At 51.3% G+C, this 14,015-nt stretch overlaps 2 protein-coding genes across 8 annotated transcripts in view; one reads left to right on the top strand and one right to left on the bottom strand.

The window, feature by feature from the left end:
• The window catches only part of PHF20 (PHD finger protein 20), a 74,877-nt gene extending 68,172 nt beyond the window's left edge, over positions 1–6,705 (top strand). For all 7 annotated transcript variants that reach the window (XM_032704626.1, XM_032704625.1, XM_032704628.1 and 4 more), the window contains 3 exons: positions 429–828; positions 2,302–2,485; positions 3,994–6,705. In XM_032704626.1, the coding sequence (XP_032560517.1) occupies positions 429–828; positions 2,302–2,485; positions 3,994–4,136 (727 nt within the window). In that variant the 3' untranslated portion in view covers positions 4,137–6,705. The remainder of the gene's footprint in view (positions 1–428; positions 829–2,301; positions 2,486–3,993) is intronic.
• Positions 6,706–10,088: 3,383 nt separating this feature from the next.
• SLA2 (Src like adaptor 2) lies at positions 10,089–12,836 on the bottom strand. The gene is made up of 7 exons (XM_032705289.1): positions 12,753–12,836; positions 12,552–12,700; positions 12,331–12,417; positions 11,979–12,082; positions 11,278–11,427; positions 11,000–11,123; positions 10,089–10,902 (listed from the first exon to the last, which is right to left on the bottom strand). The coding sequence occupies exons 1-7, from the start codon at positions 12,834–12,836 to the stop codon at positions 10,755–10,757; spliced, it is 846 nt and encodes a 281-aa protein (XP_032561180.1). The 3' UTR covers positions 10,089–10,754.
• Between the last annotated feature and the right edge of the window lie 1,179 nt (positions 12,837–14,015).

Genomic DNA, 14,015 nt, shown 5'->3' with positions numbered 1-14,015 from the left:
AGATAAAACTTTTTATCAGAATAGGTGGAGGGGGCAATGGGGTATGATGTTGTACCATACCTTACTAAAAATATCCCAGTTAAAATTAATTTCTGCTGTTTGTAAAAAGCAAAATGTTCATCAAGGGCAACATTGGTGAGAAATTGTATGTGTCTATTTGCAACTTACTTTTCAAATTTTTTCGTAATGCCAACATTTGGCCTATGTACCACGTTATAGAAATGAAAATAGTGAACCTAACAGAACATTGTAGGAACATACACAGTTGAGGTCAGTGAAACTGTTATTTCAGAGTACTTGGGCATTTTTTAGTGATTATGATGATTTAGCATGTAGTGGTTCAAATATTCTTACTTGATTGCCTTGTGTAATAGGATAGTTTGCTCAGTCACTTTAAATGGGCGGTGTACTTTTTTTTGCTTGAACAGAAATAAAGAACATCCTGACCTAAAGCTTTGGTGTCATCCGTGGAAGCACATCACAGTGGATGAAAAAATCCATACAAAACACATCATTCACTTTGAGGAAAACTGTTGCAAAGAGGAGACAGCAAGTTATAGAACTTGGAATGGGACAGTTGAGAAGCCCTCAACCATTCCTTCTGTGGAGGAATCTTACATTACAAGTGAACACTGTTACCAGAAGCCTCGGGCCTACTACCCTGCCATAGAACAGAGGCTGGTTGTAGAAACAAGAGGTTCAACCATGGATGATGGAGTAAATAGAATAAGGGAAAATGGAGATGATGCTCTGTCAGAGAGATTTGGCTGGAATCTGGACCAAGAAATATGCAAGATGGAAAATGAATCCAAACACAATTACTCTAAGGTAATTGTATTAAAATAGACCTCTCTGCAAAGAGCATGTGTTTGCCTGGCAAAGAGCAAACCTCTACCTTTTTTAATAGTATTTGGTTTGTATTAAGTTTTTTCTTGTGCTGTTAAAGTTAAGTTGCCAGTAAGAGTTAAAATGATAGATGTGATCAACTCCTTCATTTCATATTATAATTAAAAAAACTAGGTTGACTTCTGGACCTCAAGTCACTTGAAAGGTATGGACCGTGCATTATGGTCCACTGGCAGTTCATTGCTGCTTACTTTTGTGTGTTAAATATAGAAATAAACACTAGGGTGCTTCTGTTAGTGGCAATTCATGTGAAATGTGGGCTGAGGAATGTTAGAAACGCTCTGGGAAATGGATGGATGCCCCTCTGCTCTGGAGCCAGGCTGAGAGAGCTGGAGAAAAGAAGGCTCCAGGGAGACCTGAGAGCCCCTTGCAGGGCCTAAAGGGGTTCCAGGAGAGCTGGAGAGGGACTTGGGACAAGGGATGGAGGGACAGGACAAGGGGGAATGGCTTCCCACTGACAGAGGGCAGGGTGAGATGGGATATTGGGAAGGAATCCTTCCCTATGAGGATGGGGAGGCCCTGGCACAGGTTGCCCAGAGAATCTGTGGCTGCCCCATCCCTGGAAGTGTCCAAGGCCAGGTTGGACGGGGCTTGGAGCAACCTGGGACAGTGGAAAGTGTCCCTGCCCATGGCAGGGGATGGGACTGGATGACCTTTAAAGGCCTCTTCAACCCAAACTACTGTACAATTTTATGATTCTGTGAAATACTGAGCTCCCTTTTTTAGGTTAAAGGTGTGGTGAACTTTTATTTCATGCATATGTAAGCTGTAACTTGTTATTTTTGACTTCTCTACCAATCAAGATTGTGTTATGTTTCCCAGAAAAGAAAATATTTTATTTCTTCAGTTTAAAAGAACCATTTTCTACATCTTGTCCTATTTCAGCAGAAGGATGAAAAAAGTAGACAAGTAGAATCAACACTGTGTGGTCACATTTTGTAAAGGGTGGTAATACTTGAGATGCTTCAGTGAAAGTTTTAGTAGAATTGCGATTAGATTCCTTAAGGAAAAAAATCTCTTCTCGCTGCAGAATTGTTTGCTCTTTAGCTGATCACTGGCAAGTGAAAAACGGCCTCAGCGTTCCCTGGGATGCACAGATTCAGTGCAGAGTCTTCCAGATGGAAGGTGGCAGGGACATAACTACCCATGTGTGTTACCTTCAGCACATCAGATGTTTGTGAAGTGCAGAGAATAGTTCTTAGCAGAATACCTATAAAAGTATGTCTGTATTTAGATCCTCTTGCCCAAACCAGTTTAACGTTAGTGTCTGGTCTGTGTCTCTCCCACTGGCCTGAGATGAGCTGAGTGCTCAGCACGGGGGCCTGGGAAGCCCAGGCAGTTTGGCTCCCCAGGTCTCTTCACTGTAGCAGATCCTCATGTGTGCATCTCTGCCAGGTGAGAGAGGCCGTGTCGAAGAAAGTCTCTCCAGAGGAAGCGATTGAAATGAAACTCATGGAGAAAGGCAAGGAAGGAGTTGTGAACTCGCAGCTGCAGTGGCAGCTCAATCTTCTAGCCCACGTGGAATCTCTGCAAGATGAAGTCATACACAGAATGGATTTCATTGAGAAGGAGCTAGATGGTAAGTAGTATTTAAAAGAATATTTAGCTGAGCTACCTGTTCAAAACATGTTAACCAGAATTTTACTTCTGCAGACCTACAAAGAGATAGGTGTTTCTTTATCACATTTCCTATAGAAAATAGATATGCTGCTGATGTGGGGGGTGGATTTTCAAACAAAGAGCAGAATTTCACAGAACAAGTTCTAGTTAGGTCACCTCTAAATAGCTGCGTCAGATGTCTTTTTGCTTTCAGGTTTTTGTCATTTTCCAAAACTCTTCTGTGTATCTGCACTTCCCTGTTCCTCGGGGCCTGCTGGCTGTGTCAGCCCATTCCGGGTGGCTTCTTCGGGCCACAAGGCTCTTATCCTTTCCTGTCTCTTCCAAATTCTTCACTTAAAGGTCTTTTGAGATTTGTTTTCCTAGTAGTGGAAGACTTCTGAACCCTTTGTGTTGGATTAAATGATCCAGGATAGTTCTTTCTCTTTACGTTGTTGAGTCTCATGGTTGGCTGTGTAGTGGTTACAACAGCAGCTTTTCTTTCAGGGGTGTTGGGAATACAATCTTTGCCCAAGTAAGAGCCCTCTCTTTATAAGTAAAAGTACTGAAAAGCACAGCTGAAGGGTAGTGAAGATCAGTCAGGCCTGTAATCAATGCCTGTTTCATAAATGAAGCAGCTCTGAGTCCCAAAAGTTGAACTCTTTTATGTGCTGCTGAGCAGGGGGCTGTGCAAGGGATTTCTGCTCTGAGCAGGCATCTCCTCACTGCCAGGCTGGGCAATGCCCACCAGTTCTTCAGCAGGTCCTGCCCCTGGGCTGAATTCACCCGTTGATGTGGGCAGTGGTGGTGGCTGCTCTTGGCAGAGCTTTTTTTTCTCTCTTCAAGGTTTCAGTCTCCGTCTGGTGTCAACATCCCATGAACTCATCACAGTTCAACCTGACCACCTTCCTTGTTGGCCTGTTACATTGTCACCTGAGTTGTCTTCTGCTCAGTGGGATTTCTGGTTCTTGTTTCCCACTGAGAAGCTTTAGAGCAGGAGTTCATTTTCCTTTTACCCCCATTTGTGTTACCCAGTTCTTTGTGTCTTGGCCAGTTGTGTTCTGTACTGATAACAGATTTCTTTCATTACCACAGTCCCATCCTTTCAGGATCTTCAGTGGTATCTAATGGTATGATCCTAAAGGTACTCTGATGGTATAAACTGCCTGTACCTCAGCGTCCTTGCTCTGGAATTGACACAGATCAGAGGATGTTTAGCACCAGATTTCACAATATCTGGTCCTGAGTTTTCCTTTTCTGCTTTTTCCTAGGAGCATCAGCTTCCCTCCCACCCCCATGTGAATTATTTTGTCATGTATCAAAAGTTAATTGGTGTGAGGGGCCTGTTTTTCTGATTTCTCAAATAACCAAATGTGAAAAACATTGCCCACTGCTTTGGGGGCACAAAAGATTAAAGAACTCCTGTTTTGTGACTTCAGATGAGCTGTTTGCTGAGAACTGCAGTAGTGACAGTTGTAGTTTTCTTTGCAGTTTTGGAGAGCTGGCTGGATTACACAGGAGAGCTGGAACCCCCCGAACCACTGGCTCGACTGCCCCAGCTCAAACACTGTATAAAGCAGCTGATAACGGACCTGGGCAAAGTGCAGCAGATCGCCCTGTGCTGCTCCACGTGAGGCTGGGCAGGGGCACTGGGCACGAAGCTGGAGCAGCTCTGGATCTGTACATCACGTTGGCATGCTGGTTGCATGGGATGCATATTGACTTCGGGGACTTGTGCAGAAGTGTTGTTTAAAGAACAGCTAAAAGGTTATTTGGGGTTTATTAGGCAATTACAACGCTGTGGAAGAGGCCATACCCTTGTCTCCAGAGGTTGGATGTCGGTTGATAAATTATACTTAAATTTTCACTCCTTAAAAGTTGCTCACTGAAATGGTAGACATGTTCATCATTAAATTGACTAAAAATTGTGCCACTGAAGAACAGAGTTCCAAGAGCCAAAAATGTTTGGTTGACAGAGGTTGTAAATATCTTTGCATAGTTTAAGTGACTCGTGTCATGTTTTATTCCTTCTGGTTTATGCATACTAGCACTCAGTATTTAATTATTAGGAAATGTTATAACAGTTTCAGACTTAGTAAGTATGAATGTCCAGCTCTTAACTATAAAGTGTTATGTGGAGGTTTGCAAGTAACGGTGGTCTGACTCCCACTTCTGTTACAGTAAATAATGTAGCAGGAGGTCACAGGTGGATTGCACTTATTTTCAGAATAAATGATTGTTTTCCATATTTATCCTGTCACTGTCACATGACTTGGTACTGGGGAAGCCCATGAACGTGGTGTTTATGTGCATTCTTGAGCTCTTTGATCCGGCCATCCTGTGCCTCCTGCAGCAGGACGGAATGTGCCGGGAAAGGCCCGGAGCCGCGCTCCCAGCTCACTCTGCAGCATGGTCTGTCATGGATGTGATGTATTTTCTACCCATTTGTTAATAATTGCCATTCCAGTTATATTTGGAAATGTAGACTTTTTGCAATACTCTGGACGTGTTTGTTGTAAAGACTCGCTATGAATGTGTGGTTTGGGGAATCAGTTTATTTTATATTGGTGTAAATAAAGCCTCAAGATCTATGCATGAGGTGCTGTCCTCGCAGACAGCGAGTGGGTTATTATCTTAGGTGGTCTGTGTTCACAAAATCCCTTTTTATACCTTAAGTTTTAATTTTCTGGTTTGTACTTTGTGAGAGCAAGGTAACAATGCTGCTGATGTTCAGTCATGTTATACAGAGTCTTTGGAAAGTCGTGAGTATTTGAGAAGTTCAAAGTCTTTCAGCTGCAAATCACCACTCCTGAAATAATGGCTGTGACTTTAGTTTTCTTTCCCAAACGTTGCTGAGTTCAGTTTCCTGTGGAACATAGTAAACTGGTTTTGAAGTGAGAAGGTGTCCTTAAAAAGCTGGATTTGTTACCTTGATTTTATTGTGTGCAATGGTACTACCAAAGGGTAACATTCTGGCACAGTTTTAATGGAAAGGCCCATACCTGTACAAATCATTAATTTGGAATATAGATCTGTAATATGTGTATTCTGCAAAGAATAATGTAAACTTGAAATATCCAATATTGTTGTAGGAGTTACAGTATCTACACAGTCAATATTTTATTTCCTTCAGAAGACAAAATAATTAGGCTGCTCTAGGTAGTAACTAAGGCTTTTGTGCCAAGATTCAGTTCAGGGAATAATTTGTCTCAGTTTTATAGTACTAGTTGGTATATAGTGAATACAACATATGTACAGCAGAAAAATAAACTTACTTTTCTGTAGAACAGTTGGAATAAAGCTTACATGGTATTTAAGGATCACTTGGCTCTCTGAGGATGAGACCAGTGCTTACACTGTGGCTCGTTCCTGTCAGACCCCCCGAGTTCACGTGTAGCTCTGGAGCAGGTCACAGTGACCAGACCAGCAGAGCAGCATCTGAGCAACCTCCCAGCCAGGAGGGAATGTTTGGGGTGGGATGGAGCAGACAGGAGCTCCCTGGGTGCTGGCTGTCCTGCCACCCTTGCAGGACACGGCTCAGCTGTGCTCCCAGGCCCTGGCAGGCTTCTTGCCCCAGGGGGGAACAACTTCTCAAGCAATGGCTTCTGTGTGCTCACTGTATGTTTTTACTTGTCAGTTAATTTTTGCTCAGGGCAGTACTGGAGGTTTGGAGGAAAAAGTGGTTCCCATGGGTAGATCACATGGCAGATCCCGGAGACTTTTTTCCCTTCAGTAGTGCTGGGGAAGCCCTTACAGATAAAGACTGAAAATATTTATTTAAAATAGAGTAGCACTTCTCCTGATCAGGAAAGATTCTTCATTTGTGCTCTACCTGGATTCGTTTCTGTCCCTGTTTTTGCAAGTTTCCACATTGTTGTTATTAACCTGAACCAACTGTTCAGGCTGACAGGTCACTTTTTTGTTTCTTTAAATCACTGGTAAGTGAATGCAACGTGGAGCCTTGATGAACTGAGCAAACATTGCACTGTGGGTACATATGCGTGTTTGTCTTTGTTGATGCACTATTAGAACCGAGGGGGCTGTACATAGAATTTTGCTTTGGAGCAATATTTGCAAAACTTGAAAACTTCTGTATCTTGGTGTTTGGAATAAATAAATAGGTTTTTGTTGGATAAGTCTTAGTAAAGTCTTTGTTTCAATTAATGATTGCTCAATAAAATAACTTTGGACTTTTTTGCTTGACATCACATTGAAATGCAGGTATTGTAGTTTGTCAGGTATATAGATCTTAACTGTTCCTGAAGTCTGGAAATTATTGTTTTCCAGATTTTTGTCATATAAATCTGGAAATAGGCAGACTGTTATGTATTGGGTTTTGTTCAGTATTGTTTAATGAGGAGCTTGTACATTTTATTCCCAAATCCTAATATATGTAATGGATTAGTACCCGATACGTGTGATCTGACCCTTGTCTTTGTTCCATTTGGATGAGCAGCCTGGTGGGGCAGAGGCAGTGCAGGACTAGGGATGGGCTGAAGGAAGGAGCTCGATGCATTTGAACAATCCATACAGAGAAAACACGTGGGCATGGGAAGGGGAGGAAGCTGGTGAGTGCTGGAGGAGCAGCGTACCTGGCACAGGCTGCCTGAAGGAAGGGCAGGCATTGGTGTGCCTTCAGGTGCATTTCTGGTTCAGTCTCTTCCCCTCTGTTTCCCCAGCAGGAGAGCAAGTGTATTCCCTGGTCCTAACAAACTTTCTTTTCTAATTTCTTCCTCAAAAAAAACCACTATTGTAAAACTGGATTTTAAGGCTGGAGGGCACATGGCTGCTGGAGCCTGGTTTGTGAGCCACTGGTGGCAGATCCCAGTGTGTCTCATGGCTCGTGCAGGTCTTTGCTGATCACTTATGTGTCAAAATTGGGTTTTGAAGTTGCGGTCTGAATTTGACATAATTCAGTGGTATGTGTGCCATGGCTTGCCATGTTTTCAGGAAAGTGTGCCCTGGGATTTATTTCCTTGCCTGATCTGAAGGCTCCTGCAGATGCCGACTCTGACAGCAGAGGCAGCTGCTCTGTCAGCTGTCAGCCTGCCTGTGGTAGAGTCACCTTGAAGCTGCTCAGCTGAAGAGATCAGACACAGCCATGTTACTGTTCTCACTGTTAATTGCCCAGAAGAGGATCTGTGATTGCAGGATCTGGTGTTGATCAGGGTGCAGCCCATGGCTGGTGTTGGTGCTCGTTGTGCTGGCAGCGCAGCAGCCCCACCGGCCTTGGTGCCGCATCCGACTGCAGGAGTGCTTGTGCCTGGGGCTGCCTCTGCTTCCTCGGCAGAGTTCTTGAGCACTGCAGGCCACTGCAGTGGTTCCAGCAGAGTGTTTCATATCTGTGTGCTTAATCTTTCAGGGTGCACAGCAGCTCTTGTGAAGTGAAGGAACTAGGTACAGCTCTTGTTCTGGGTAAAACCTGCCACAGGTACCCAGAACAAGGTCCTGTTTGAACAGACAAGGTAACGGTAAATACCACATTTTCTTTCCTGGTAGAACAGAGATGCAGACAGGAAAAACTGAGAGCAAACCAGCGAAACTGGGATTCATCCTGTCCTGCTGTGGCATGTTGCTGCTGGTGGTATTTGTGTGCCGTCAGGTGTTTGGACAGGAGGGGCTGGATGGGGCCATGGATCCTTGGAATGCTCCACACTTGGGCCTGAGGCCCTGCATGGCCCCGTTTCCCATCGAGGTGGGGGAGATATGAGCTGCATTGGGCTCAGGAATAGGAGCTGTGTGTACCTCCTGAGCTTTCAGACTGGTGGCTTTAAGTCCTAGAGCTTGAGTATGGACATGGCAAAGGACACTAGGGAAGGACCTGCTCCTAAAGGGATCATTTCTCTGCCCTCTGTCTGTTGGGGTGAGGGTTTGGCTGGATGCTGCCCTGAGCCTGGGCTCCAGGCACAGCTGTGTCCTTTGCACGGAGGCTCAGAGCTGATGGAGACACTCTGCCTGATTTGCAGCTCCTCTTCATCCCTTCAGAAGTCCCTTTGATCCTAGCAAATGCTAGGCAGGTGCTCCAGGGAAAGATGCTCAGTTTGGTTTGAGGAGGATGAAGGGTAGTGCATAGTCTTGTCTGGCTGGGTCGCACATCTGGGTGTCAGTAGGTACTTGTCACTTCAGAGGGGGGTGGCGACAGGGCTCTGGGGGAGGTCATGCTGCCCACAGTGCAGCTCATGTGGCCAAAGTGGCCACAGCTCACAGTCCCCTCAGGAGAGAAGCTGGGAAGCTCCTCTCCCTGTGAGGGTCCTGGGCACTCAGAACACCACCAATGAGGACCTGCTGGCTCTCCAGGGCTCCAGCTGTGGCTCCTCCACTGCCCTGGCACTAGTGGGTCTTGTCAGGGCTAGTTGAGTCTCTTTGGAGCCCTCGGTGTCCCTGTCCTGCACTGCCTGGGACAGGAGCCCTGTGGCCCCCCTCCCTGCTCTGCCCTCCCTGGCTGAGTGAGCACTGCTGCTCCTGGGAGCTGTTCGACCCACTCTCTGCTTCTGTCACCTGCTAAAACCTGCCTTGTACCCACGGGGTTCAGAGGCTGCAGCATTCAGCCCTGGGAGGCAGGGAATGGGTCTGGGCCATTTCCCAGCACGAGTGGCATGTGCCCAGAACAAGGAGCTCTCAGGACAGGGAAGGTGGAGGTCTCAGAGGCTGCTGGTGATGTGGCAGGATTTGAACAGCCTTTCCAACCACATCTGTCCCATATTACCTGGCTCCCTGTTAAAAATAACAGGAGCAGCAGCCTCTTGATTGTGGCAGTAGAACCACCCATGTGTGTAAATGCATCCAACAACCTGGGTGCATGGTGGAGGAAGGAGACCAAGACCCTCCTCACTTCACACAACGTGGGTCAATAGCAAAAGTAAAGGATGCAAAAACCCTCTTGAGTTGCCTCAGGGGCCCCAAGGGTGACAGCAGGAGCAAGGCCAAGGCTGAGGGGCAAAACCCCGGCTTCTGTCCTGTGCTGAAACCACCTGGGCTGAAGGTTGGGGCTGAGCAGGTCTGTAAAGCTCTAGGCAGAGAAGGAAATGAGAAAGTGATGGTGGGTTGCAAGAGTGAGCTCATCAGACAGGAACAGGAGGAGGAGATTGGAGCATGTCCAAGCCTGGGGGAAGGGGAGTCCTGCTGCACTGGCCTTGGGGTGCAGAGGGAGAAGGAAGAGAGAGGGGATGGTGCCGAGCAGTGAACCCTGTGGCCACAGAGGAACTCCCACTTTGCTGATAAGGGCCTGTTGAAAGTGGAGGCTCAGGAGTGTGGCTGCTCTGAGGTGTTTCTGCTGCTGCCCAGGCCCCTCAGCCCCGTGGGGTAGCTGAGATCAGGGTTGTACATGAGGGTTGTTTGCATTCTGCTTTTCTGAATCTACTCCTGACACAGACCTGTTTCTTCCCCCATCATTCCTAGAACAGCAATTGTGACATTAAATTACACTTTTAAACCTCTTAGGTTCATAAATTTGCCCGAAGAGAGGGCCAGCCCTGACGTGTGGCTGCTTACCCCAGCTGGGGGCAGGAGCAAAGCCCCCAGGCTGTGGTGGTGAAACAACCCCAGGGGCAGGTCACAAAGTGTTCACAAACTCTCAGCTGTGAAGGAGATGCCTTTTAATTGAGACACTACAGATGATTATTGCTGCATGTCCAGCAGGATCCTGTTTTATGGAACTTACAATCCATCTGTTAAAAGGTTTTAAAAATCAGCTGCTTTGAGCACAGTCAGAGGCTCGTTTCCCCCCGGCTTCTGGTCCCAGCAAGCAGATCAGTGAGTTGGGGGGGTGAGAGCATGAGGGTCTGTGGCTGCTGCTCACAGGCCCTTCCTGCACGGGCACCCACACCCAAAAATGTTTGAGCATGAACTTGGGGAGTCTGAGGGGGTTGGGCTGTTCTTCCACGTGGGCCAGGATTTAGCCTGTTGGGTGTTTACATCCTCTCTCTGCTGCTGTGGCAGCGCAGATGCCAGGAGCATCCTGTTGCAGCCTGTGGGGCAGGCAGGGCTCCTTCTCTGTGCAGTCTCTGCCGCCTCCTCCTCCTCCCAGGGGCTCTGGGTGCTCAAACATCCCATCCCAGAGTGCCCAGCTCAGGAGAGGATGGGCCCTCGGGCAGCCCCTTCCTCCTGCACTGGTGCCTGGCCCCACCTTGGTGTGGGCTGTCCCGGGCCCAGCTTCCCCAGCATCGAGGAGCTGGGATTGTGGCTGAAAGCAGGTGAAGGCTGAGCTGTGGGATGGGTGTCCAGCACAGGCTCTGGCCAGCTGGGGCCTGTCCTCAGCTGTTCTTTGCCCCGTTCCCTGCGGGGTCTGGCTCAGGGTTGTCGGTCTCTGAGAGGAGCAGGTAGGAGCTGATGGCTTCCCGCAGGCCCAGGCTGAAGGGGGAGTCCTCCGGGGGGGATGTGTTCTCCGAGAGCAGGAGGGAGCTGCTCGGGGCAGATGGGGCAGTCAGCAGGCAGCCCCCAGAGCTCGCGGGTCTGGCGGGGCTGTGGGAGCCTCAGCTCCTGCCCTGGATGTCCTCACCTGTCGATCTTGTCCCAGTGCAGCGACGGTTTCTTGACGAGAGGCGGTGTTGGAGCCGGGGCCGCCCTCATGCCGTCTGTGGAGCAGGGCTGGCTGAGGGGGCAGCACAGCCCCGCGCTGAACTCTGGGCACGGAGCCAACAGCATCAGCATCGGCAGCCCCCCAAACCCCGGGCACCTGGACAGGTGGGGCTGCCGCCTTTCCCCCTCCCTCCCGCCAGGGCACGGGCCATCTCCCCACACACACGGCTCAGGGTGCTGGGGCTGGCGGGGCATTACCAGAGTAGTGGTCCACCAGGCTGTGCAGGCTGGGGAAGGTGAGCCCGGGGGAGATGTAGATCCAGCCGTTCTCCAGCCGGTGGATGCGGTAGTGAGTCACCGAGGCCCAGGCAGCGCGTTCCCCGCGGCGCAGCGACAGTGAATAGCAGCCTGGAGGGCGCGGGGCCGAGGGCTCGTGGCTGGGCTACCCTGGGCACCCACCCCGCCCCACCGCCCTGCCTGGGGTCTCTTACACCCTGCGGGGCTCTGCCGTCACACAAGTGGTGTCACCCTTCTCCTCATGGAGCTCTGCATCCCTGTGCCAGCCCCGTGCCGTGAGGACCTCCAAACCAACCCGGGGATGGGGGAGGGCTGGGACATCAGATGTCCTTGGTGCCTCAGCCATCTGATGCACCACAGCACCCGCCACGGTCTCCCTCACAAGGTCCCCTTGGTGTGTGGGGGGGGCCCTGTTTCATTTTGTGGGCTGAGCTTTATCACTTCCCTTCGTAACCCAAAGCTGTAGGAAGCCGATAGGTGTTTGTTCTTTTGAGGCCCCGTGGCAGGGGCTCAGCACAAAGCGGGAGAGCAGCAACACCGAGGAGCAGCCCGTGGGGAGGGCCATTGCCAGGAGGTGTGAGCGAGGGTTCCCTCCCCCTACTCCTTGGCAGCCCACGGGGGAGGACTGGGAGGGGAACAGGAGCCGGCCCAAGGGCTCTCACCTCGCCTGGTCTGGCTCTCCCGTATCAGGAAGGACCCGCTATGGTTGCCTGGACGGAGCAGCAGCTCCTCCGCCTTCTGCCGACTGACGCCCTCGTACAGCCACCTGTGCGGGCAGGGGCACTGGCAGGGACCCCAGGGCACAGCTCGGGGTGCAGCAGCACATGTCCTGGGGACACTCCAGCACGCCCGGCCACCTCCCCCAGCCCCAGCACTGCTCCACAGCCCAGGGGGAGACACAGGGCAGGAGGTCCTGGTGCGGTGGCCAGGGTTTAGCCTTGGGATTGGCCACATTCTGGCAGTGGGGCCGTGTCCCCAGGACCCTCCCTGGGACAGACCCTTCCCAGCATTTACCCGTGCCTGATCTTGGCCACACAGCTGCTGGGGATGTGGCACTCCTTGCCAGACACCTCGGACACCACCAGCCACCATTCGCCGTCCCTGCAGGGAAGAGGGATGACCTGGCCTGAGGGGCTGGGGCTGCAGTGTGCAGGAGGAGACCCGCAGGGTGGATGCCACCAGTGTGGCCCCACGGGCTGGACACCGGTCAGCTCTCACTTGGTGCGGGGACTCACTCGGAGAGGATGCGGAGCTGCTCCCCCGTCCTCAGCACAGCGGCCACCCCCGCGCCAGAGGGGAAGTCACAGAGGGCCAGGGCCTGGAAACTGCTGGGGGCTGCAGGGAAGGTGAGAGGGCTCAGTTTCCCCCGCAGTGCCAGCCCCAGCTGGGGCAGGAGGACCCAGCACGAGGTGGGGGTTGGCACAGCACTTACCTGCCTGGGCCGGCAGCGGGGGCTGCGTGGTGTCAGCAGATGCTGATGCAATGCTGAGCGGCTTCTCCCGGCCAGGCAGATTCCCCATCCCTGGGGTTCAGCCCCTGGGCTGCTCTGTCTGGGAGGGATGGAGGGCCTCAGGCTCATGGGTCACATCCCTCGCCCTGTGTCCTGGGCAGGGCATTTCCATGGGATGATGCCAACATGGTCCAGGGCAGGGCTTTGGGCTGGGAGCCCTTCGAGGAAACCACCCTCCCACCACCACAGAGGGTGGGATGTCTGGGGACTGCCCAGGACGGGGCATCTGCAGCCTCATGGGGGACAGCCCCTGGCCAGGCTCACTCTCTGCATGCTGCCATCCTACCCCAGCCCCCTGTCCCCCAGGGCCTGGGGCACCTATCCCAATGCCCCAAGCTGCTGGTCCCCAGGGGGATTCAGGGGCTGTGGAAAACACCTGTTCCTGTTCCTTGACCATGGAGAGGTGCAGTTGGAGCTGTGTGTGACCCGGACCCATCCCAGGCTGAGCTCCCCTCCTTCCCTGCCCTGACTCTGTTTCTGCCCTAGTGAGAGATGAACGCCACTTACCTGCCTTCCACTGCTGTTACCATTATTTGGGTGCTGTCAGGCCTGAGCAGCCATCAGCCAGCTCAGCCCTCCCTGCATAGTGGAGCCTCGGGACAACCAGGGTGCACGGGGACCCTCTGGCACACTGGGTGGCAATCGCTGCCCTTGCCAGACCCCTTGGTCCACCCTCAGCCCGCTCCAGGGCTGGGTGTCGGGTCCCAGCGCTGGGGCTGCTCCCGGCGGTGCTGCCGTGAGGGCTCTGAGGTGCTGCAGCTGCGGTTGCTGCTTCCTGTGACGTGCACACACTAGATCGGGTTTCTCCTTTTCACTCAGTCCCAGGTCGCTCAGCCGAGCTCCCTGGGGCCCTTGGTGTGGGCACCAGGCCCAGGTAAATCCCTGTGGGCACTCAAGGCACTGGGCATTGCATGGGATTTGTGGGTGGGGAAGTGGGAGGGATGGGCAGCACATGAGAGCAGGAGCAAAGCTGACACCAGGAATCGTAGGCTGAGCTGGACATGCACCATCCCCAGGGTGGTCTTAGTGAAGGGGGGGATGTCCCAGGGTGTCTCCTCACCTGCAGCAGCACCAGGGCCAGGTGCTGCCCTCAGTGGGTGAGTGGTGCTGGATGTACTGGGCAGGGGGCGGTGTTTGGGATGCTCATGGGCACGCACAGGTACCTTGCGAGACAGCACTGCCCCAGAGC

The sequence above is a fragment of the Chiroxiphia lanceolata genome, chromosome 17 (genome assembly GCF_009829145.1).
Source record: "Chiroxiphia lanceolata isolate bChiLan1 chromosome 17, bChiLan1.pri, whole genome shotgun sequence".
NCBI classification, from domain to species: domain Eukaryota; kingdom Metazoa; phylum Chordata; class Aves; order Passeriformes; family Pipridae; genus Chiroxiphia; species Chiroxiphia lanceolata.
The sequence above is the reverse complement of the archived record's forward strand: the minus strand, read 5'-3'. Positions and strand labels throughout refer to the sequence as shown.

Excerpts from the sequence above, each read along its gene's own strand:
- SLA2 (XM_032705289.1), bottom strand. The coding sequence starts at position 12,836 with ATGGGGAATCTGCCTGGCCGGGAGAAGCCGCTCAGCATTGCATCAGCA. Across the intron at positions 12,083-12,330 it reads GTGGCCAAGATCAGGCACGG|GTGGCTGTACGAGGGCGTCA; the intron begins GTAAATGCTGGG and ends CTGCCCGCACAG. Across the intron at positions 10,903-10,999 it reads CACTGGGACAAGATCGACAG|CTCCCTCCTGCTCTCGGAGA; the intron begins GTGAGGACATCC and ends TGCCCCGAGCAG.